The 25,019-nt window shown below is 42.3% G+C and overlaps 1 protein-coding gene across 4 annotated transcripts in view; it reads left to right on the top strand.

Annotated features, from left to right (window-relative positions):
* INPP5A (inositol polyphosphate-5-phosphatase A) overlaps positions 1 to 25,019 on the top strand; it is a 624,592-nt gene that overhangs the window by 170,679 nt on the left and 428,894 nt on the right. The window contains exon 1 of one of the 4 annotated variants that reach the window (XM_090057773.1): positions 2,327 to 2,849. The exons of 2 other annotated variants lie outside the window; for them this stretch is intronic. In XM_090057773.1, coding sequence (XP_089913899.1) covers positions 2,775 to 2,849 — 75 coding nt within the window. In that variant the 5' untranslated portion in view covers positions 2,327 to 2,774. Of the gene's footprint in view, positions 1 to 2,326; positions 2,850 to 25,019 lie in introns of those variants that run through there. One more of the 4 variants, XM_090057770.1, reaches the window with a different exon arrangement.

The raw sequence follows: 25,019 nt of genomic DNA, 5'->3' as shown, positions 1-25,019 counted from the left end.
TCCCTCTGAGATCTTGCAGCTCTGCATTAGAGCATGGGAATTCAGAGACCAGAACCCCTCCTGGAATTAGGTGCCTAAATGGTTCCTTTGTGTACAGACAACTGTCTTGCTTGTTTTCTTTCAAAAGATAGTTGCCAGAACATGTGGTGGTACTGCCTTTATTATAATAGGGTGCGTCTCCATGTGCTATTAATGTGAAGCAATAAACTCAGTTTATTGCTCCCAGGTGTGTCACTTGAACATGTGCCCTGGAATCATAAACTCCAGAGCAATAAACCCTGGAGTTTATTGTCATTTGAACATGTGCCTGGGAGCGCAGCACACTGAGCTGAGTTGGAGCAGCTCTTGCTCGCAGGGGGCCCCAAAAGTCTGCCTGCCAGCCCAAGCTGCTCCCCCCCACACCCCAGCTCAGTGTCCTTGGATGGGGCTAGCTTGGGTACAAGCGTGCTTCAGTGCAGGTCTACCCAGCTGGCAGCCCCGATACTTCATGCTTCAGTGACTATATGTGTGCCGCTGTGGAGTTTTTTTACTCTGTGGCAGGCTTAGCTTTCTGTAAATTAGTTTATGCCAACCTAATAGGGGCATGTGTAGATGCCGAGATGTTTAGTGCACAGCTAATTAGTTTATTGAGCAGTAAACCTCTCATGTAGACATGCCCACATGCTGGTGGTTCAGAGCACTTGCTAAGGAAGTGAAATCTCTGAGTTCAATGTTCTTTTCAGGCCAAGCAAGATTCCAACCCACATCTCCCATCTCCCAAGACAGTGACCTAATTAAGCCCTAGGCATGGCTGAGATGGAGGAACCCTTAATGCCTTCTCCTGAATTTGTGTCACCGAGCAGAAAGGAATAGAAGATTTATGGGACCAGAAAGAGAGAACAAGGACGCAGGCAAGCAAGAGAGAGCCTAACTCCGTGGCCCAGTGAGAAGGGCACTTTCCTGGGAGGAGGGAGTTCCAGATGCTGCTTCGTCATTGAATAAAACGCATAAATGATGTTGGGACTAGAACCCAGGATTTTTCCATCCAAAGGGAGTGCGCTCATAACTGAGCTTCAGAGGGTTACTCACTTGCTTTCTGGGTCTGAACCTCACATTCAACAGTGACACAATTTTGACAGGGAAATTAGGAACAAACTAGGGACTTCCACTTCCAGGAGAGGCATTAAAGGTGGGCATTATCCGGCCTTGTTTGTTAATATGCCCCTGGCTACTGCAGTGTGTGCTAAACATGCTCAGATCACACCTTCAGAGCGCTTAGATGCAGAGTGCTTACCTAGTTTGTAATTCCAAAGAGGTTTAGGCATGAGACATCTGCTGAGGCGCTGAGATGGTGGGGGGTGGAGGCATGCTCCGTTACAACTTTCAGGCATCTATGCAACTTGCCTGGCAAAAAATATAGGTGCTACAGCTTCCTGGGCACAACATGAGTAGACATTTGTGCATTTTACTTTTGGACATAGGTGCTTAAATTCTGCATCGGTTGCAGGCCTGTAAATCCTTTCTTGGATGTAACGATTACAGCCTTTGCCTCTGAGCATGTTTTGTGCCTGATATGCTTCTAGGTCTCTGAGGGACTGGAGGACTACAGTAGATTCATAGATGTTAGGGTTGGAAGGGACCTCAGCAGCTCATTGAGTCTGACCCCCTACCCCGGCCAGGAAAGAGCGCTGGGGTGACACGACCCCAGCCAGGTGCTTGTCCAGTCTCCTCTTAAAGACCCCCAAGATAGGGGAGAGCGCCACCTCCCTTGAGAGCCCATTCCAGGGCACCTAAAAGTTAAGCTATGATGAATCTGGAGCCTATTACTCTTACCGTAAAGGCTGTAAAACCCTCACCCTAAACCCTTCCTGCTGTCTAACCCGACTCTGCTCTCTGTCAGTCTGTTACTCCAAGGGGTGCCCTGGTAAACAGAGCATCTCCTATCCCTTGCTTGCCCACTCCCGCCTGTGAATCTGTAGTCGGCCACACATCTACAACCAGGCTGGGTACAGCATCTTGGGAGGGGATTCACTCCTTCCCTTGGGTCTGGGCTACTGCCTTGAGCTCCCCGAGACATCCGGTCACCCCGGGGCGCCTCGCGGAGCGCTCGCCAGGGTGCCGGGAGCCATGCAGAGAAGCGGGGACCAGGGTGCTGATGAGGGGGGGCGTTGTTCCCGGGGAGCACGGCCCCCCGAAGGCGGGCGCTCGGGGAGAGTGAAGCCGCTGCCTGAGGGCCCCACCTGTCCCTGGCTGGGCGCGGGGCCGCTCCCGGCAGCCGGGTGGTTCCCGCTCCCCGCGCGCCGTTGCCGTTTTAAGAGGCGCGCTGTGGTGTCAGGCCGTGACGTCAGGCGAGTGCGGAGCCCCAGTCTCCGCTGCCTCGGTTATTGCAGCCCGGGGCTGGCGGCGGCACCACCGGCAGCGGCAGCGCCCGCTCCGCACACTGCAGCCGCCCGGGTGCTTCGCGGGGAGGGCGCCGCGCCCGGCCCGGCCCGGCCATGCCCACGGACCCGGCAGCGGCAGCCGCAGCAGCAGGAACTTTCCTGGCTGGAGCCTAATGGCTGCGACGGGGGAAATCTGAGCGCGCCGTGCCCGCCGCAGCCGAGGGAGGCCGGAGGAGCGGGCAGGGCAGGGCAGGGGGCGCCGGGCGGCACTGATGCCCGCGCGCCCGCCCGCGCCGGGACCACTGCGACGAGCCGGAGGGCGCCGCCGCCGGAGCCCGTGCGAGCGGGGCCGCCCAGGGGCACACGCGCCCCGGGGCTGCTCGGCCTGAGCGCGCCCGCGGCCCCCGACGCACCATGGCGGGGAAGGGGGCAGCCGCCGGCACCGCGATGCTGCTGGTCACCGCCAACGTGGGCTCGCTCTTCGACGATGTGAGTAGCGCGGGCCCCGGCATCTCCAAGCAGCCACTTCCCTGCCCCCGGGGGGCGCGGCGCGGGTTCCTGCCCCGTCCCGTCCCGTCCCGTCCCGGTGAGAGCGCCCTGGCTGCAGCTCCGCCCGCTCCGAGGCGTGGGATCCGGCTCCCCCCGCCCTGCGCGCTCCGGCCCCGGCCTCGGATACGCCCAGGCTGGGGTCGCCCGGCCCGGCCCGCCTGGCCCGGGGGTCGCAGCTTCGCACGCCCCCGCCGCGAGGTGGCACGCCCTGCCTCTGCCTCGGGCTGCAGGCTCCTGCCCCAGGGCTCCTGGAGAAAGTTTGCCTGCTTGTGTGTTTGCTGTAGGGCAGGTAGCAGCAGGGGTTCTTCTTTCCTGCCCTGCGTGTCCCCGGAGGCTGCCTAGGATTAGTAGTAGTAGTAGTAGTATTTTCCCTTCAGTGCTAGGCGAGAGGTGGTCCTGTCAACCAGGCCTTTCCCTTGGTTCTATGGGAACTAGCTAAAGCCTTCCCCCCCCAGGAAGAGCAGATAGTAAAGGGCACAGACTTTTTTTCTTTTCTCTTTTCCCCCCATTAGTGTGCACTAGTTTCTTGCGTTTCCTGAGAAGGATGAGCGGTGTTCAGTGCATGCTCTTTCCTGCACTTCAGCTGTCGGAGCCCCATGAAAAAAACGCTTGAAACTCTGGTCAAGCAAAAGCAGGCTTCCCTTCTGGACCCTAGGACTCTGGTGGTTGTTCCTAAGACGGTCACAGCTCACCCAGACCATAGGTTTATGTTGCCCAGGAGCCCGTGGCACACAGTGGTGGAGAGAGTTTAGGAGACTTTCAGGCTTTTTAAAAGGTGGAGCAGTTTGCAGGAATATCTGTTAGGTTTTGTGTGTGTGCCAGAGATGCAGTCACTAAATCCACATTCAGATCTTTTGAAGATTTCAGGTGTGGTGATGAGTAATTTACAAGTTGGCCTCTGCTCCTCTAGTGTAAGCCTTTGTTTAGCTACATCAATTAACTTTTTCCCTTTTCAGTACAACTTGCCTCCTCTTTCACTTCTGTGTTAGTTATTTTCCCCAGCTTTGGTGTATTTTATGTCAGCTGTCTCATTCTTCCATTGTAAATCTGTAAACTGAATATTTACTGACAGTAGACTGTTGTTTTCATTGCAAGCCTTAATTAAAATGTCAAGATAGCCAAGATGATTTAGTCCAAAACAAAATGTTGTCCTGGAGAGCTACTTGCACTGTAAGAGCTCTCTTAACATACCAGTACAGTATATCATGGTCTCAGTCAGACGGTTTAAATCCTTTAACTGTGGTTTTGAAGCCTCAGAAATGTCAGGAAAATGAAAACTTGCATTGCTTTCATTCTCTCAGGAAAAAATAAATTCTACTGGGGAGCATTCCTTCTGGTAATTTCAGAAATTCTGAAACACTGCTGTACTTACTTTTCTCCTAATATGCTTTTTGCATACTAACATGAAAATAAGAGCATTAAATTTATGTTTAGCAAGATATATTCATGAAATGTTAAATGCTTTTCTACCAGGGAAAAATATTGTTGCAATAGTGGCTATATTCTAGAGATGTCAGAAGAGGAGAAATGACTTTCTGTAAACTGCAGATGTCAATCAAAAGATGTTAAAGTTGTAATCATCAGAGCAGGAAGCTTGGGTAATAGCTAGGGTGGCAGTCTTGCAAAGAGCAGCACAGGAGTACAGTCCTGGGCCCACTGAAATCAATGGCAGAATTTGCACTGCCTCAGTGAAGCCAGGATTTCATCCACAGTGGAGTAGTAATTCCACTGCCTAATGGTTTACAAAGCTGAGGACGTACATAAATCATCACAACTGAGGCCCGTAGTTTTATTAGAAAGTAGCCATTCTTTTTGCCTCGTGCTTGGGAGTTGTACTCAAATTATTGCCCAAGTGTACCATGTTGAAAAAACTGCAACGCTTATTTTTTTTGTAGTTATCATTATTAAAGTGAGCAGAGTTTTTGTTCATAGTCCTTAAAATTCATTTTTGCCTTAGCCCCTGGTTGGTGCCTGTTCATAGATTTCATAGACATTAGGGCTGGAAGGGACCGTGGAAGATCATAGAGTCCAGCCCCTGCAATCAGCCTTTTCACTAAATCTACTATAATAAATCTGCTCTTAACTCTTTATTTTAATGCTTATGTGTATCCAGTCCTTTAACATAAAATGCATATCCACAAGTTATAGCCTTGACTTGGTAAACACTCTTATGTCAGAAACTGTATTCACAGCGCTAGTCCCTTTGAGTTCAGTACAATTACTAGTTTGTATCCATGTTTATAGGAAGAAAGCTTAACATTATTACACTTGCTGATCAGTCTTTAGTTTGCTTTTTTCTTTAGCAAAATATGACTGATTAATGGTAGTTTGAAATGTTCATTCAATGGTAGTTTGAAATGTTCATTCAATGTATCAGGATACAGTGTACCTGACAGTGAGTTTTATCTCTTGACTTTTGATCATGCTAGTTTAGATAATCCATGCCTCCAGACTTAATTGTTGCCTGACTTCTCTTAATAGTATTTTAGGGTCCTTAAAATTCCTGGAGGGAATAAAGCCTTTTCATCATTTACTAAAATGTACATGACTCATAAAAAAGAACATTATTGTTCTTATAGGTTATAGTGAACTTTATAATGAAAAAAAAAAGTCTACAGTAAAAAGAAAGGTCTGCTTCAGGGTGAGGAATAGAAAGCCTAGCTTTTTTATCTTTTTTTGGGTTTGTTTTTGTTGGATTTATGACTAGAAGTTGACCAATCACATTTTTGGAATAATGTGACCAAAGTATGGCAAAGACAAAATTAGAGTGGTTTTTAGGCTTAAGGTTTTAAGTTCCATATTTGAGTTATCAGCTGCTTATTAGGTACTTGCTTCATGGCAGGAGGAACAAGAATCTGTTGCAGTGTGTGAATTTTGGAGGTAAGGACTTGATTTTGGTGTTTTTACCTAGAGAAAAACAATCCTTTCTAATATTCCCATTTCTTTTGTTTCAAGTTCAGTTTTATATCTCTTTCTATTTAGCTCCTCATTGAAAAATATATTATGACCTTGCTGGATTTCAGTGTTCTTCCATTTTTATAATAGAAAATTGAAGGTAGGCTGAAGGCTTGAATCTGAAGGTCCTGTTCTGTGTCCTGTACCTGAGCTGGCATGTCACTCACCTTAACGCAGAAACCCTGTGCTTTGCATTCCTTGAGCTCTGTATGAAGATCGCACAATGGAAGCCGTGTTAAGAGACCTTAGCATCCATGTGTTATTTAATCTTGAAATCTGCCATGCGTAAATTGTCCAGGTGAACACTGTGGGGTCTAAAATGGTGAAGGGGTCCAGGATACCTGCTATTACAAGCACGCTGGAGCTCTAATACACTGTTCAGTTTGCACAGTTTCTGTGGCTACTCTTTTCATCCTTGTACTAGAAAGAGGGCATGATTTCTTCTTCCTGCAAATGAAGTGTAAAAATACCAGTACAGCTTCATGGCACATATCTTCTACTTTGTTCTAAAGCAAGCCAAGTGCTGCGTGCAAACATGACTTGCAGTCCAGATACAGTGTTTGAGATCTGTGTGGCTGCTATTCTGCAGTTCTGTACTGCATTTGCAAATGCCTTTTTATTTGAAGTATTGTAATTTGCTCTACAATGAAAACATTATCTTCGTATGGTAGACAAGTTCAGTCAGGTAGCATAGTTTTGCTTCTCCTTAGATGAACAGTACAGCTATTTTTGCTACCATTTTAGTAATGAGGGAGAGTATTATCAGTTATCAGTCTAAGTAAATTGCTTCCTTACAGATTTTTTTTTTTCCCCCTTTCACTTGTCTGCCACCGCTTGTCATTCTCGTGAACTTCTGTCCTAACATTTTAGTGTGGTGACAGTCATTTGTAGTTAGTTTGGATAGCTTTTTTTTCCTCACTAGTAATCTGCTTATTTCATTAGAGTTCTTAATGCTTCTGAGAACTGCAAATATATTTCAGACATAACACTTGCTTTATGCTCTTACATACTTTAAACCTTTAACGTAAATTTCACTGTATAAACACTTCCTGTTTTTATCACAGTATATAGTTGCTGAGAACAGAAGACAAATTTCAGGTTACCTGCGGGTCATTGTCTCTTCCCTCCTCCCCCACTATCTTTCTAGCTACATTGACAAAACTTCCCATTTACCTGGCAGTGGAAACTGCAACTCTAGTAGCAAAGACATTACTTTTGACCAACATATTTGTACATTCGTCATGCAAAGTTTTGATGACATCCAGTTATAACAGATATGCTTATGTCAGACATAATAGTTTTGTATGGATTAATTTAGTACAAACAGTGTTGCCAAAAGACTTAGTAGTTTGGAAGATTTGGGGGTTCCTCCCCTTAACATCCAATACAGAGAAAAAAACCCAAGAAAAACCTAAAACAGTTTAAGTCTTAAAAAGTTTACTTTTACACAGTTTACTAAGCCACAAAAATGACCTACTACTTTTGTCCCACCATACCCTTCAATATTTGTTTCAGTTTAAGAAGGAATAGATGGTTTAATGCTGTTGGTTCTAATTTTTTCTTTAGGATGTTTGAGGAGTTCATGGTTCAGAGGCATGTGTAAGTGTTTTATTTAGGAAACACTTCTCTAGGCTTTGTGATAAGAGGTGATAAGCACTGAGGAAGGGAAAGTGTTTTAAAGCTTATGATAAACAACTTTGACTGAATCTACAAAAAGATCACCTAAAGCAGACCACTTATACCCACAAATAATCCCTTTAACTTCAGTGGGACCCTGCTTAAGGAGGTTTTCTAATATTGGGACTTTTTATGTCAAATGTAACTGTGTAGAGAGACAATTGGCTGTTTTGAATTCCTGTTGCCATATTTAATTTTTAAAATACTTTATTGTTCATTGAATGCAGCGAACTGAGTTATATCTAGGTCCAGAGGATGAAATCTCCCTTTTAGTTTAGACAGATAACCTCATGTGTTCTTATCCAGTGTAGGCCGAGAAACATTGTTTCCTTTTTCTAAAGCAGATAGAGCTTAGGAAAAGCTGAGTCTTTTTAGATGAGCTGTTTTGAGCCAAGTAAATTTTTGTTTTGTAGTAGATGACATATAAAGTGCAAATACTGTTCTTAGTCCTGCGGTTGGTGCTCTGGGGTTTATATCTTCTAGTTTCAAATCAGAGTTGTTTTTCTTTGGCATTTAGTTTTGGTCAGTTCTCTAGAACTGGATCTTAGAAATGTTACTACTGCTGTCAGCCCCAGCCCAAATCCCTCAAACGTTGTAGACTGTTGAATTTTGTGGTACCTATTCTTTATAAACAGTGCTTTCTGGTAACTCTCATATTGTTTCTTACTTAAACATTTTTTTTTTTAAAGCAACCAGTAGAATTTTTTTACTTGTAGATGGTTTTAAAGTCTTGGGGTAAAATTTATCAGATGTGCCCAAAAGAACTGGGCTACCAAGTCCTATTTTCAGTGATCCAGTTAAACTTGAGAACATGGGATTTGGGCATTTTAAGTCATTTGGGTACTTTAAAAATTATTTTTGTTAATGCTGTATACTGTCTGAAAAATGAAAGAACAGTTTCTTATGGCATGCTGCAGCATTTCTAGCTTGAACCATTTCTCAATATACTGGCCATCTGAAGTGAGGTCAGAATGAACATGTGCAGAGGAGACGGTTAAAAAGCAGAATGGCTTTCCAAAGATGCATAGCATTAATTACTAACTCTGTTCATGTTCTTATGATTTTTAAACTTTTTGTCCCTCAACTTTCCTTGGACCATGCAAATATATAAGCCATCATATTGCATTTGCAGAACAGGATGCACTGGATAGGCACCTGGATGGGGTCTTATGGTCCCTCCCACCCCCGGTGCTCCTTCCTGCCCATGGCAGGGGGTCGGACTAGATGATCTGTCTAGGTCCCTTCCGACTCATTGATTCTGTGATCTAGGGTCTGTTGATCTCACCAGTGAAATAATAATCTTTGGTCCTTGCACACTACACGGAAAGAGGAAGAGTGCAGTTATTTTGCACAAAGTCTTATTTATACCAGCTCCTTCTAAATTTCTGTTTATTGCTCTTAAATATGAATCTGTGACCTTTCAAAGTCATTTACCAATTTTTTAACACTAGATGAGAACTGAAATGTAGCCATTACATCTGAAAAATATACATTTTTCATACTCATATTTCATTTTTAAAACCAGTTTGTTCTTTAATGAACTGTCTTCACTAAGTGTGATCTCAATTTTCTATGCTTGAACTAGTCTGTGAAATTTTATTATGACATTAGATGTCAGTGAGCTTAACTGGTATTAGCTGATAGAAATAACAACCATTCTAGTCAGTGAGGAATTATTTTGAATTTTGTTGAACTCTTTTAGAATGGAAAATGTTGGGTTTTTTTTTTCACGTGAGTAACAAGAATAACCTGTATCTTATCAGAAAATGATTTAAAATGTGATAGTCCTTTTAGATCTTAACCACAATAATGAATAGATTATATTTCTTGCATTATACTTTTTAAAATACAAAAAATGCTTTATTGTTAAGAAACTAATGCTGTACTTCTTGCTGGAGCTGTTTTGCCATAGTTTGGAATAGTGGTAGTGGCACAACATCAGGGAAGTAAACAAATGCATCCCAAAAGGCACTTGATTCAGCAAGGCACTTAAGTATATGATTAACTTTAAGCCTGTGAGTAGTTCCATTGACTTCAGTGGTACTAAGCATGTTCTTAAGTACCTTGTTGAATTGAGGTCTTTGTTCACTTCCTAGTATGTAGCAAAACCATACAAATGTTTAGGATAAGAAAGGGTGGAGGACAAGGGATACGCCTCAACACCAGTTTGGCCAATAAATTTATGTCTGTGAGGATAAAATAATTCCGCTCTTGGCCTTACTTGAGAAACCATCCAATAGTTCATGAGAGCCCTTACAAAACATAGCTGCATGTTTCAAAGATATTTAAACTAAGTGAATAGAGTCCTTTTCATGTTGCTATCTAGGCATCTCACTTTTTCTGCAGCATTTTGCTGGCTATGAAGCGTTTGGCTCTAGGAGCTGATTTTAATCAACAGTATGCTCTCTTTATATGGTGTTACGAGATTCACCATGTTAAAAATGGAATTCCCACATTAGGAATAAATGATGATGAATGGCAACATAGAGGGCCAAAGAAGAAGTCCTTTCCAGTAATCTTTTTTCTTTTTCTTTTTTATTCCTGGAAACTTCTCTGTAGCACTGTAACCCTCTGCATACTCCTTGCCCCTCCACTGTCAGTTTATTCTGATTCCAGTTTAACAGGGCACTGTTCTTTGTTCCAAGTGTTTTTTCCCATTTCAAAATTCCTTTCTTTTGAGAATTAACAAGATAATGTATAGCCCCAATAGTCACCAAATTAATTCAAAATTTTTTTTATGGCAGTGTCTTAGGTCAAAACTTTTTATATCCCCCTTCCTAATCGTTTGACATCTTATGTTCCCTCTACACCCAAACTTGTTTGTTTGTTTTATATGCTGCCCTTCTCAACGAAGGCTTAGGGAAGCTTACAATAAGAAAATGGAATAACTTAAAAAGAGGACAGCAGCAACAGGGCCAGAACAACTTAAAAATAAATAGAACATTAAGAGACTCCCTAGACAACATTTCATGTTCATTTTGTCTAGTGCAGTGGTCCTCAACCTTTTTTTTTTTTTGCAGACTACTTAAAAATTGCTGAGGGTCTCAGCAGATCAGTTAATAAACTTTTTTTTTGTTGTACAAATCAAAGCCCACAACTCATATTTTAATATCGATAGTCATACATTTCTAATGCTATGGATGTGCCTGTTTTTGTTGAGCAAAGTTCTGGGAAGTCGGGTGTAATGTTTATCAGATTTAGCCTTGGGTCAGCTTTCTGCGGAAAACCTGAGTGGACCAGTGGTGGTCTGCAGATCACGGTTTGAGCACCTCTGGTCTAGTGACTATGCGTGCCTTAACAGGAAGTTCTTACAGTGCTTCCGACAGATGTCTGAACTCAGACCAGGGTGGATTGTATTTAAATCATGATTTACGTCACTGGCCAGGAAGCCTCAATTTTAATCATTGCTTTCTACAAAAGGTGCATTCTTGTTGTTTGATATTCTTTATTCATTTAACTTCTTGAAACTTTGCACTTTTAGAGAAAGGTAAGGGGTTGACTGTGTGTACACAAACCTGTAGAGAGACAATAAGGCTGATGCATGGGTAATCTCAGGTCTGTTATCTCTCGTTTCCATATGCTGCTGTTAGCAAGGATGTTATTTCTGGAGACAGCAAACTCTCCTTATGCCTGAACAAGGGTATTTGTTCCCAAAAGCTTGCAAAGAACAATTTTTCCATCCATTTACTTGGCCTACTAAAAGACATCACATCTACCCAAAGAACCTTGTCTGCCTATGATCTCTAGAGGCACAAATCCAGTTTGAGAACTGAAACTAGGCATCAGAGAGATGCTTAAGGGGATCTTATAGACTGAGCACTGAGTCCCATTGGGGAGAGTGGTTTTCTTTAATCTTTACTAATTTATAGTGGAGCCCCTGGGAACCCCATAAGATTTGGCCCCTAATATAGTCCATGGCCTGTTGTGATCGATTTATAAAACTTCTAAAAAGGTATTGTGAATATATCATCTCAAATAGTCTATAATTAGAAGTTATAATCCCTGTAATAATCAAAGATATCTTTGAGCTTTAACATATATTAAATTTAAAACTATCTTTATATAAATTAATTTTTTATAAGCATCTTGACCAAAAAAAAAAATTTAAATAAAAAAATCTGATTTAAATAAATAAAAATCCAATTAATTTTTTTTTTTTTTATTGTTGATTTTATCCATCCTTACTCACTGTGGTGGGCCTTGAGGGAGAGAATTTCTGAGCTGAGGAGAAATGTGCGGAAGATCGTTCTCCGCAGTTATCACCAAGTAGATTTGATGTACTGATGTATTTGCAGGAGGCTGCTTTTGGCTAACCTTAGGGATCATGACTGGACATAAGGGAGAAGGTGATATCTTGGGTACATAGGGCTCAGACTGCTTGGGGTTATATAGGTTAGAACAAACACATTACCATGGGATTGTTTTTTTAGGGCTGTGCAAAATTTCAATGGGTGTTTGGTTTCAAAGCTGTTTCAACATGTTTCGAGCTTGAAACAGTGAAATCGAAACAAAAGGCTTTGAAATTTTTGAAATGTTTCAATGCCAGGCTTGCTTGCAGCTAAACGGAAACTAAGGAGAGGGAGGGGGAAGGACTGCTCTGATATTGACTGTGTAGCCGGCCAGTGACTGTGAACCTTCCCTGAGGTCCCTTCCAATCTCAGTGCTCTGGGGGAGGGATGGAAAAACAGCATAAAAAGCATCATTTGAACTGAGCTTTCTCTGTGCCTTGGGGTCAGCTTACTGAGCTGTGTCTTCCAGCAGCTTCCAAAGTGCAGTTTCCTAGAAATCCCTGCACCTACCTCCTTGAAACTTGACAGGCTCAGTGGCCGCAGCAGGGGATACCATCCCTGCCTTTTTCACTCGAATCAGGAAACAAATAATAGTTACAGGGATTTTTATGATTCCCCATTGAAACAGTGAAATGAAACACTGTCCCTTACTTACTGTCAGTAACTTACCTGAGGATCTCACGGGGTCAGCAGGAGGAACAGAGCTCCAGGAGTGAGGGGTGGATCTGGGAGTAGATAAATACCGCAGGACACGTAATGCACTGCTGACCTGGAAAGGAAGCAAAGGAAAAGAAAAGAATGAAATTAACCCATGATTATTCAGCTGTGGAGATGTTGTCTGAGTGTCCATGGAAAGGACCTGAGGCATCAGACGTGCACAAAAAAAAAAAAAAGGAATACACTTATCAGCCAGTGAAATAGAGAGTATATAGTGGGGTTTGAAGATAAAATCCCACAAAAAGGATAGAAACACAAAATGGAAAAATAAGAAAGAGACTTTATTTATTAGTACTAGGTTCCATTCAGTCAAATTGATATTAATAGCATAAGAACAGTATATACATAGAATCACCAAATTGATATAAATAAGTACAAGTTTTGATCTGAATCAGACTATGATTCTCTATACCGTTGAGTGCGTGTGAATATACAGAGGAGTGAGCAAGCTAACTTGCCGATAGTACCCATGAAACCCTAATAGAGACCAAAAAAAAAAAAATCTTTTTAAACAACCCTCCCGCCTAGTGACATCAAAAAATTCGAGCATAGAATAATAACATCCAAGACATGGCAGGCAGGAAAGTCGGGGTACTGATGGGTCATTGGGTGACTATACAGAGTGGCAAAAGGAGACATCCTAAGGGCAACCACTACAACGAGAAACAACTAGAAACTGTACTTGGTGAACTCCAGAGGGCAGTTGAGGAGTGAGCCTACATCAGTTTAAGTTAATTTTTTGTTTGCTTATTGTTTAGGTAGATTATGATGATAAACAACATATGTACAATATAAATTATGCACCTTCAAACAGGGGTGTTATTTGGTAGCCATGTTGGTTTGAGATAAAAAAAAAAAATGCAAAACTCTAGAACTCTTGGTTCAGAGATGGTATCTTTTATTAGACCAACTAAGAAGTTGCAAAAAAAAATATTTTTCTGCTTTTTTTATTTTTAAAAAACATGCATTTTGACTATCATAAACTTTGTGTACTTACACAAAAATCTAAAAGAGATTAGATTTTGCAGTCTGATTATGACAGCATATAGTAATTCATGAGTTACCTCTCTTACAATAAGACAATGGTCGTCTTCTGAGATAAGGTTCCAAAATAGTAGCTTTGTGCATTATCAATGTATACCTTTTTCCGGTGTCATTAGGAAGTCCAGTGGCTCAATTTTATTCCTGTATGTTTCTTTTGCTTTAGAGACCCATGCAGATAGTTAAGTGCATCCAGAATTCAGCCTTTTATTTTCAGCTACTGGCAACAGCATGCATGTATGTGAGATTATCGGAAATAGATTATTACCAATGCACTGAGAAGGAATGAAAAGGATTTTCTTAATAGGATAGTTCTGTGAATTGGTACAAATCATTCAGGTTTGGTTTATTTTCAAATTACTTTTAAATGTACAGCTCTAACTTAAGTTTTCATTTTAAAAACGTATTTTAGAATACTGTCAGTCTCCTAATTTCCTGCTTACCTTGAGCTGAACAGTGCATAACCCCAGAATTTAAAGCCCTAAGACTGCTGTGTAAACCATGTTTCCTATTATCAGTAGCAGATGATTGCATAGGAAAATAAAGTTGGGAAAATATAGTAATTGTGGCTGTTTTAGTATGACCTTTAGCTAAAAACATGAAGGGAAGTTGGCATCTCATGACTTGCCTGATATTTGAACCACCCATGTTGTACAAATCCCAGCTTTTTTATTGGAATTTTAATTTTTTAGGCAAGTAGCAGAATATGTAATAGATTTTGGAGGTAACACTTCTACTTAATTTACTTTGCCACTTGCCTGTGTTCGCTGTTAGGCAACAGCAGTACAAGTTACAGTAAGTAAGTACCGTTATGGAAATTTGGAATGGATGAAACCTTGTATTAAAGAGGATTAAAACATAGCATTGCTTAGTAGTAAACATATATTTCTCTCATATTTTAGTGGCTGTAGTTAAAATTTTCTTGGGAGCTTTGATTATTCCATAAATTAACTTCAGTGTGAGACTCTCACAACTAATCAAGTCTTCAATAACTTTACAATTGCTCTAAAAGGTCTTAAGCTAATTCTTCCACTCACCTTCTGTCCTCCCCTTCCTGCTCTTTTGCTTTTTCTCCTTTTAAAATCAATAAAAATGCATTTATTTTTATGCTCCTCTGCACCCCTCCCCTCCCATTTTAGCTTAAAAAAATAGTAGTGGGTATCTTCAAGCAGAATAACCTTTTAGTTTTCAGTTTTTAACTACCCCTAAAAATCTACCAGGGAAACAAGGTTAAGTGGTTAATACTGAAAGGGCTAACAGTGTAAGAGGAAAGCAGACTTTGGCAGAAAGCTTTGAATGTATAGTATGTAGGGAGAATTCTTTGAATTCTGCTGCTTTCTACACCATCTGTGGCAATTAAATTCAAAGGATTTTTCAGAGGTTGGAAACGTACGTGTTCAGCCATAGGGGGAAAGTCAACTCGTATACCACTGAGAACTGCACAACTATAATCCTGGTTATCATGAGATCAACTGAACATATTTTACTGTCTTTTTAAGCTATGTATGTAGGTGCATCGCTAACATAATATGCATGGAGGCTGACCTAATCTATTGATGCAGGTCTTACTCCTCCCGGACCTGGAACATCTTTGTCCTGGCTAAAATTGAGGCTGCTAAAGTTAGTTCCTGAGCAATGCAGTATTGGTGGTGTTGACTGACTCTCTTATCCATAGGAAGCTAATACAGTTTTCAAGCATATACATGTTTTTAGCTTATATATAGGATTAAATCTCTTGCTGATATGTTAATGTATCCTAACATCTGTGGAATAGCTGACTACAAACTTTAGATCAGAGTTGAGAGTATCATTGGCAAGAACTGTTGCATCTTAATTAACATTTTTGAGTGCATCTCCAATATTAAAATAAATAATTTCTTTTTTTTTAATTTGGATTAACTAGTGTAAAAATCTATAGAAGTTGATTATTTCTAATGGATTAAATGCAGTAGGCATTAGATTGGAATTAGAACTATTTTATTATTCATCGTCTTGGTTTTGTTAAATGCCTTCATCTAAAGCTAATGTACAGTTTGTTTTTTCTTAGTTGTGTTCTATTATCATTTCTTGGATACCTTCATTGCATCATCCATTACTTAAAATAAACCTAGTATATTTTCAGACTTTACATTTATTGGCTTGTAGCATTTTATAAGGAAAGTGATTAGAACTGGAGATTTTTCTTTTATGCTAATCTTATTTTTTTCCACGTAATGTGAAGAAACAGAAACAGGGCTTAAGGTAATAAAAATGGACATTTTAATTAAGACCTTTTATTAGGTGAACCTCTGTTTTCATGGGCCAATCAAATTTACTAGATGAAATACCTCAAGAATAACAATATATGTCAGCACAGTGCCTCAGATTTCTTCCCTTGTTTAAGACCATAAGTTAAATCCTTATCCTAACAACCCCATAATGTTAAAAACTAACAAAAATCCAGATTTTCATTTTATGTCAAAAGGAGAAGGAATCATAACCCTAAGATGGGGTAATAAGTCAGCTATGAAATTTTAAAAAAATTACTTCATTTTCAGTTTTTGTTTTTTTTCTGTCTTATTTTTACAAAGTCTGCATTAAGAACTTTAGCCTTCATTTCTTCCATGTTTCCACAAACAACTGGAAACTATCCTTATTATAGCCCTGCCAAGTACTACTATTTTTAAAAACCCATACTTCCTCCACTTTTCTGGGTTCTGTGCTTGCCTTGGTTTCATTTCATCTTTCCATTGAGTACCAGTTCACGTTTAAAATCTCTCCATAAGGAAGGGTTTGGTCTGATGTGAAATAGTAGCAAGGATAGAAACTGGCAGAAAATCGCACCCAAACTCTTTTTCTCAAATGGACAAAATCACCAGAAGAGCAAGAAACAATATGATGTATAATGTAGCTTCAAATAATTCTAACAGCCAGCTGAAATCACCTGTATGGAAGTAAGGCTATGGTCTGGGAGAGAATGAACTTCAAAAAAAATATATTAAAACTGTACCAATGTGATGTATTTGCTTTAAAAGTACTATTTTAAGAAGGCATCCCATACTAGGGCTGTGCAAATCTTCAGTTGTGGATTGGATATGGCAGGTGAATCTCCCAGTCTGAATTGAACCAGGAAATCCTTTAATCTCTCCAAATCAAATTGGAACCCTCTGAAATCATTTTGGAGAGAGTCGATGATTTGGACATAGGTATAGCTTTAAATGTTTTTTTTATGTACCTCAAGGTACCTGGTGGCTCGTGACTGCTGAGATGCTGGCATGGATGGAGCGTCCCACAGGAGTGCGAGGAGTCCCTAGCATGCTCGGCGGTGGACCCAGAAGTGGACCAGATCCCAGACCTCTGGCTCAGCGACTGGTGCCTCCTAGGTTTGTGGGGCACCTGGGGTCCCCCTGTGGCCAATCGCTGAGCCAAAGAGGGTGCAGGGGGTCCCCCGCATGCTTGGCAGTGGACCTGGAAGTGGACTAGAAATTATTCTGGTCCACTTCTGGGTCCACTGTCAAGCATGTGGGGGGGGAGGGGCCCTCACACTCCTTTGGGATGCTCCATCTGCCCCACCATCTCAGTGTTCAGAAGCCACGCCTAGTACCTTGAGGTATGTAGAAAAAACATTTAAAGTGGTGTCTATGGCCAAATCACCGAGTCTCTGAATCAGCATCAAAACTTCAGATTCGGCTGAATTGAATTGGGACAGTGATCCGAATCAATGAATCAAATCACTGTCTCCCAAATTGGGCTGAATCTGAATCTAATACGGCTCTCTTCGCACACCCCATCCCGTACCTCTTTAGCATAAAGAAGGTTTTGATTTGTGTGTGTGTATAGTCCTTTACTTTCTATGATAACTTTACCAAAAAAAACCCCAAAACACTTTGCAGACTTTGAATTTGGGACAAAGATAGTTATTGATCAACTTTTAGCTAATGCATTTTCTTAAAATAACTAACTAGTCCTGATGTTGTTGTTGTTGTTTTACTTTGCTGTTTCTCTTTTCCATGCTCATGATTTCAGGGTTTGTTTGTTTTTTTTAATGTAATCATGATGTGTTGCTTCATGATTTTTCTTTGCCTTCTTCTACCACTGCATTGGGTGTCTGCCTGTTCCCTTGTACTTTCCCTCACTACTTCACATTCATCTTAAATCATTGTATTAAAAAGTTTTAGTTAAATTAACAGCTTATCATATTTACAGTGCAGAAAGGATAGGTGTCTTACTCTGCCTTCCCCTAAGGTTTTTGGACTCTATCATGAAATGTCTTGGGTACTTCATCTTTTCCATTAGGCTCTTCCTGAAAGTTTTGATAGCTCCAATGTCTGCATCTCCTGTTTTGTAGCTTTCCCACAGCAGCACAGTGAAATTAATCTGATTCTTATCAGTTTTGCTGCTATCCACAGGATTCTGAATAGCAACAGTGACATTTGTATGAAATTAGAGAGAACTCAGAGTGATATCAAACCATCAGGCACAAGTCTCTGTTGTTGACTTAGTTTTCACCTCTACCTAAGAAGAAACATAATCTGTAAATGTAGTGAGCAAGTTACTTTTCCAAAAAGCACACAGCATTCAAATAAATTCTTGATGACAGTAACAGGAAAATATGTAAGTTAATGTGAGAGCTGACTGGTATTACGATCAGGGATCCTGGTTTTCTCCACTTTAAAACTGCAGATTCTCTGATTGAAACCCCCAAAATCTGCCTTTTTCCATGATTAAATTGAAACGCCACTATATACATAGGTATCAGTTGAATACAATATTTTATGGATATATATGCAATTTGGAAGCTGACCAGTGCCTCAGTCACTATAATAAAATAAATTCTAAATAGCTATAATTTTTAGCGTTTGACTTTTGGGTTTTTTATCATGGACAATTGGAATTTCCCTGTGTCTTCGCTCACCAGGATGCGGGTCCAGCTGAGGCTGTCCCCCATCCCCCCACTGCATAGTGGTGCTGAGCTCTGATATGCTGGTACCCTGCCCCATGCCATTGCCCCTCAATCCCCACCTACAGTCCCCTGGGCTCTGCTGGAGAGGGTGGTCTAGATGCCAGGGCTATGGGGCTGGGGACCTGGGTCCACAGCCTCCCTGATCTCTGCAGCTGTACCTGAGCCCTGGCTGTTGCCTGTGGGAGGTGGCAGCAGAACGAAACCTGAAGCCCAGAGTCTGGCTTCCCCCTCCCCTGCAGGCTCCTCTCTGGCTGTGCCACCTGTAGTGGTGGAGAGTGGATGTGGGCTGGCTGCTGTGGGCTCAGGTGAGGGGTGGGGGCAGCTGCCTGCTGCTGCATGCACTGCTGGGATGAGACATGGGGTGCTGCCAAGTCCCCTTTCAGTCTTCTCTTCTTTAGGCTGAAGAGGCCCAAGTCCCTTAGCCTCCCCTCATGGCTTGTTTTGCAAGTCCCTGATCATATGGGTGGCTCTTCTTTTGGATCTTCTCAAGTTTTTCCACATCCTTGTTGACGTGCGACACCCAGAACTGAACGTAGTACTCCATCTGTGGTCTCACCAGTGTGGAGTGCAGTGGGAGTATCATTTCCTTAGCTTAACTGTTGCATCTCATGCTAATGCTTGTCAGCATGTTGTTTGCTTTGCTGGCCACAGCATTGCACTGCTGGCTCATGTTCATGCGATGGTTGATCACTACCCATAGGTCCCTTTCAGCTGTGGTGCAAGTCAAATTGTCACCACCAAGCCTGTAGGTATGTTGGGAGTTGTTTGCCTCCATATGGAGCACCTTACATTTCTGAGTGTTGAACTTCATCTGGTTCCGGTCTGCCCAACTCTCCAGCCTGTCCAGGTCCACTTGTATCTGCAACCTGTTTTCTGGCATGAGCATACTCCCCCATAACTTGGTGTCGTCCACAAACTTGGCCAGTGAGGTTTTCACCCCCACATCCAAATCATTGATAAAGATGCTGAAAAGCACCAGTCTAAGCACAGATCTCTGAGGGACACCACTGGCCACTTCTTGCCAGGGTAATGCAGATCCATTCATGAGAACTCTCTGGGTCCTACCATGCAGCCAATTGTTCACCCACTGAACTGTTGAGCAGTTAAGCCCACAATCTTCCAATTTTTCCATGAGGATGTTGTGGGATACTAGATCCAAAGCCTTTTGGAAATGTAGGTACATAATGTTGACCTTCTCTCCCATGGCAGGTGTCGAGAGACCTGTTCATAGAAGGAGATGAGATTGGTAAGACAAGACCTACCCTCAATGAAGCCATGCTGGCTGTTGTTCAGAATCATACTCTCAATGAGCGTATCACACATAAATTATTTAATGTGTTTTTCAAGGATTTTCCCTGGGATGGAGCTTATGCCGATTTAACCTAGAGTTGTCCAGGTCCTGCCTCTTCCCCTTCTTGAAGATGGGCACGGTGTTGGCCCTCTTTGAACCCTCGGGGATCTCCCCTGAGTGCCACGACTTCTGAAATAATTTTGCCAGGAGTTCTCTATGACCACAGCTAGCTCCATCAGCACTCTTGGGTGAAGTCCATCTGGTACTGCTGACTTATAAATGTCTAACTTTTTTTGTTGGTTTTGTACCAGCTCAGCATCCACAGCGGGAAGGCTATCATTCCCACCATGCCTCCTGTGATCCTTATCTTGCTTGTCTTTCCCTTTGGTCCGGTGAAATAATAAAGCACAGTAGGGATTCAGGAATTAAGTGTTTTCCTGAGTGTCCATTACCAGCTGTCCCAAGGGGTAAGCAGGGACCCCATTCTTCCATTTGTTTTCCTTCTGCTCCCTACATACCCAAGGAAGGACTTCTTATTGTCCTTGACTCCCTTGGCTAACTTAAACCCACTCACCGCCTTAGCTTTCCTAGTCATTTCTTTACAGGTATGGACCACTGCTGTATAGTCTTTCTTGAGGACTGTCCCTAGCTTCCATTGTGTGTATGCCTCTTTTTTTTTTTTTCTTTTTGAAGTGGACCGTGATGTCCATATTGAGCCAGGAGGGCTTGCCAGCCCATCTGCTACCTTTTCCTCTTTATGGGCATGGTTTTCTTTTGCTCTTTGAGGATCGTGTCCTTGAAGAACGGTCACTCTTCATGCACCCCATTTGCCTTCCGTCCCTGGTCCTGCATCGTTTCCCCTACTAATACCCTGAGCCTGTTGAAGTTAGCATTTTTGAAGTCCAGGACTTCAGTCCTGCTAGTTGATTTGTCAGCCTTGCAGTGGATAGAGAACCTGATGAGCTCATGGTCATTGTTGCCCAGGCCACCCTCAATGTTCAAGCCACATGCCATGTCATCTTCTTTGGTCGAGACCAAGTCTAGAAGAGCAGTACCTCTGGTTGGCCCTTGCATTTCCTGGGTCAGAAAGAGCTCCTCCATTTTACAGTTAAGAAGCTACATGACCGATCTCACCTAGCTGAGTGTTCCTCCCCATCTGTGTCTGGGTAACTGAAGTTGCCCATGACAACCATAGTAGTTTCATAGTTGGTAGGGTCGGAAGGGACCTGAGCAGATCATCAAGTCTGACCCCCCCCTCCCCCCCCGCCATGGGCAGCAAAGAATGCTGGGGTCAAATGACCCTGGCAAGGTGTCTGTCTAGCCTCCTTTTAAAGACCCTTAGGGTAGGAGTGAGTACCACTTCCCTTGGAAGTTGGTTCCAGATCCTAGCTGCCAAGTCCCATGCTTGCATAGCCTCTGTCAGTTCTTGAGAGAACTACCAGATCAAGTTCCTCCCCTTGGTTTGGTTCAGTGGCTTGTGGTAAACACCCACAGTTAAGTTTCTTTCACCTCGCTCCCCCCTTCCCCTCCCCCCACAAAAGTTGATCCAGAGCATTTCAAGCCGCTTATCTTTGGAGCCAATGTCAGCTTCCAGAGAGGTGTACTGCTCCCTCACATAGAGAGCTACCCCTCCATCTTTTCTCCCTGCTTGGTCCCTTCTGTGCAAGGTGTTGCCCTCTATGGCTACATTCCAGTCATGCAAGGAGTCCCACAAAATCTCCATGATCCCTACCAGGTTATAGTCCTCCTGCTCTCTAGTGAGCGATAGCTGCTTCTGCTTGTTCCCCATGCTCCTGACATTGATGTTTATAGTTTCATAGTTTCTAGGGTCGGAAGGGACCTGAGCAGATCATCTAGTCCGGCCCCCTGCCATGGCGGGAACACCAGCAAGGTGTTCATGTAACCTTCTCTTAAACCTCCCCTTAAACCTCCTCTTAAAAACCCTCAGGGTATCATTTGAGGCATCTAGTACTGGCTACTGTCAGAGACAAGAACTTGAAGTAAATAATAGAACTGATCCAGTATGTCACTATCTTCCTTTCCCATTCTTGGGAAAGCAGAAAAGCATCTGGTAGTGATTTCAAGACTGCTTATTGGACTTGTATAGTATTTTGTTCTTGCATCCGTTCCTTGGTAAACAGGGGATTAATTAGTATAAACTATACCTCTTGCTCTACTAATTAGTTTCTTTAGAGGGTGACACTGTCAGCTGAACGACAAGACCAACCCATTAAAATAGTCTTTGATACATAAAGTCTGTGGACTTAGTAGTGGGCAAAAATGTTTACTTGTTTTTTTTTTTGTGGTATGAATGTAACAAGAAGTTTAATTGCATTATATATTGTAATGAAGGCTAAAACAAGAACTTGAAATTTATTTTCTACTTTTTTTTCCTTTTTGAAACTCTAGTGAATAAATGAGTCAATCAACCCAATAAACTATTTAGGAGAAGCCTTTCCTGAAAAATGTTGGTCCAGTAGAGGTTGTGTCTTATGATGGACATTGCAGTATGGCCTACATACCTTCTCGAGTTCTGTCCCCTTTTTTCTCAGCTTTTTACCAATTCTATTCATTAACCTAAATTCAGTCACTTATCAGGATTGCATTCCTCAGAGAGAGAGAGATTTATATTATATTTATTTGTAACCTCGTCTTTTGGATTTGTTTATATTTGTAAATGAAAACATATTTCCTATTGACGCTTGTCATTTGGGAGTGTATAGGTTTAAAAGCAAGCCATTGAAACTTCTTGTAGATGACTATTGTAGTGATAACTTATTAACACTGGAAATACTGTATAGTGAATATATTTATTGCTCTATAATTAAAAACGACTGGGTTGAGTTGTCTTCTGTGTGATTTGTATATATTACTGTTAACATTTTAAAATAAAAGAATAGATTGTGAAAAGTAAGCAAGGCTTGTATGCATAACTATTTATGCATTCTTTCTTTCATGTTTGCTAAGTGATCCTGTGAAAAGTTGGTAAGGACTGTATCTGAGTTGTTACAGAGTATTTAATTTTAGATACTTCAGCAATCACTGCAGGTACTGTAAAACTAAATTTCCCACTGGAAAATTTAACAAGTGTATAATTAACTTTTTCTTTGACAGACCTCTTTTTTTTAAATATAACTGTTTTAATCTGCATGTACTAAATATGCAATAAACCATTCTAACTTCAGTTGAGAGACTTCTTTATTCAGTTAGTATCATCAACCATAATTGATCCATAGAATCATAGAGAAGTAGTGCTATAAATGACCTCTAGATTAGAGGCTATCTAGTTCAACCTCCTGTCTGAGGCAGGATCATTCCTATCAATCATTCTATGCAAACCAGAATCTAAACTCTACATAAGACTAATGTCAACCCTGACGCAACAAAGATGTAACACCCTAACCCATCGCAGGTAAAGCAGGGGAAGCCAATTTTCTGCTTTATGAAATATTGTCAATGTATGCTCAAGAGATCCCAAGTAGAGTGCGTGCCATGTCCCCCGCTACAGCAGAAGGCAGAAACCCCCCAGTCTGTACCAATCTTACCAGGGGTAAAATTCCCCCAAATATGGCAGTTGGTTTGATCCTGAGCAGAGGAGCAAGACATTCCAGCCAGCAACTCCAGCTTTGATTCTAGGAGTAGCAGTGGCAGACCCCAGTCAAAGTCCCTAGCCTTGGCTGTAGCCAGTATCTGGCACCTCTGAGGAAGGCGTAAAAACACCCTGACACATATGTAGCAGAAAGGTGGGGAGGGGACAACCATTAAAACCCAGAAGCATGGGAAATACTCAGAGAAGAACGTAGGCATAGTTATGCCTAGATCAGGGGTTTTTAACATTTTTTTTGAGTCGGTGTACCCCCACAGGGTGGGGTGTGAGGAGTGGCGTGCAGCTTCCCTTAGCCCCTGTGTCTGGCTGGGTGGGTGGTGCCTGCATGACGGATCATGTGTGGCGGTGCTCTGTCCCCACCTGCCCATGTGTACCCCCTAGGGCCTTCTCGAGTACGTACCCTTGGTTGACAACCCCTGGCCGAGATCATCCCTGCCCCATAGCTGCCCAACCTCTTCTTGAACACCTCCAGCGATGGAGAGTCCACAGCTTCCCACTGGAGGTGTTCAAGAAAAGGTTGGGCAGCTATGGGGTAGGGATGATCTAGGGATGATGCATCAACAGAAGCATTTTCTGTAAGACACAGGAGGTGATAGTACGAGGCTCCAGTGAGGCTTAAGGTTGGACCTCATTTGGGAGTACTGTGTGCAGTTCCGGGTTCCAAATTTTAAACAGGATATGGAAAAGTTAGAGAGGGTCCAGAGGTGGGCATCAAAGATGGTAAAAGGCTTGGAAAGCAAGTCATATGAGGAGAAGTTAAAGGAACTAGGCATGTTCAGCTGGTGGAAAAGATGCTTGAGAAGGGACATGATAGCAGTCTTCAAATCCTTGAAGGGCTGCCATAAAGAAGAGGGAAAGCACCTTTCCTCTCTTGCTGCAGAGGAGGATGTGGACCAATGGCTTGAAGATGCAACAAAGAAAGTTTAGGTTGGGTAGCCAGAAAAACTTCTTCACTATGAGAATAGTGAGGCATCACAAAACTATATTTGTGTTTTGTGTGGCTACATCATGCTGCAGACTCGTACTGAGTCTGTAATCTACCAAGACTCCCAAGTCCTTTTCCATAGTGCTGCCTTTCAGGCAGATGTTCCCCATTTTATATTTGCGTTTTTGATTATTCCACCGTGCATTTGTCTGCAGTGAACTTCATCCTGTTAGCTCCAGCCCAGCTCTCCAATCTGTTGAGATCCTTTAGAGTTGCACTCTCATCCACCAACATATTGGAAATCCTTCCCAGTTTTGTGTCATCCACACAGATTTGCTCAGGAACTATTCTGTGTCAGCATCCAAATTGCTAGTAAACGATGTTGAATAGCCCTGGGCTTAGGACCTTGTCAAGTATTGAGGTAAGGCAAACTGGTCTGTAGTTCCTCGGGTACTCCTACTCCTTTTAACCTTTTTCAAAGAGGGGCACTATGGGGCACTACTCTCTTCCAATCCTCTGGTACCTGACTGGTCTCCCATGACTTCATGAAGATCATTGCCAAAGGCTCCGAGATATCTTCTGCCAGTTTTGGATGTAACTTTTTCCGGGATTTGCGTATGAGATGTCATTATTTATTTTATTTTTTATTAATAGTGTGTTTCTTTT

Source organism: Crocodylus siamensis, chromosome 7 (assembly GCF_052110815.1).
Source record: "Crocodylus siamensis isolate JL-2025a chromosome 7, ASM5211081v1, whole genome shotgun sequence".
Taxonomy (NCBI): Eukaryota; Metazoa; Chordata; order Crocodylia; family Crocodylidae; genus Crocodylus; species Crocodylus siamensis.
The sequence above is the reverse complement of the archived record's forward strand: the minus strand, read 5'-3'. Positions and strand labels throughout refer to the sequence as shown.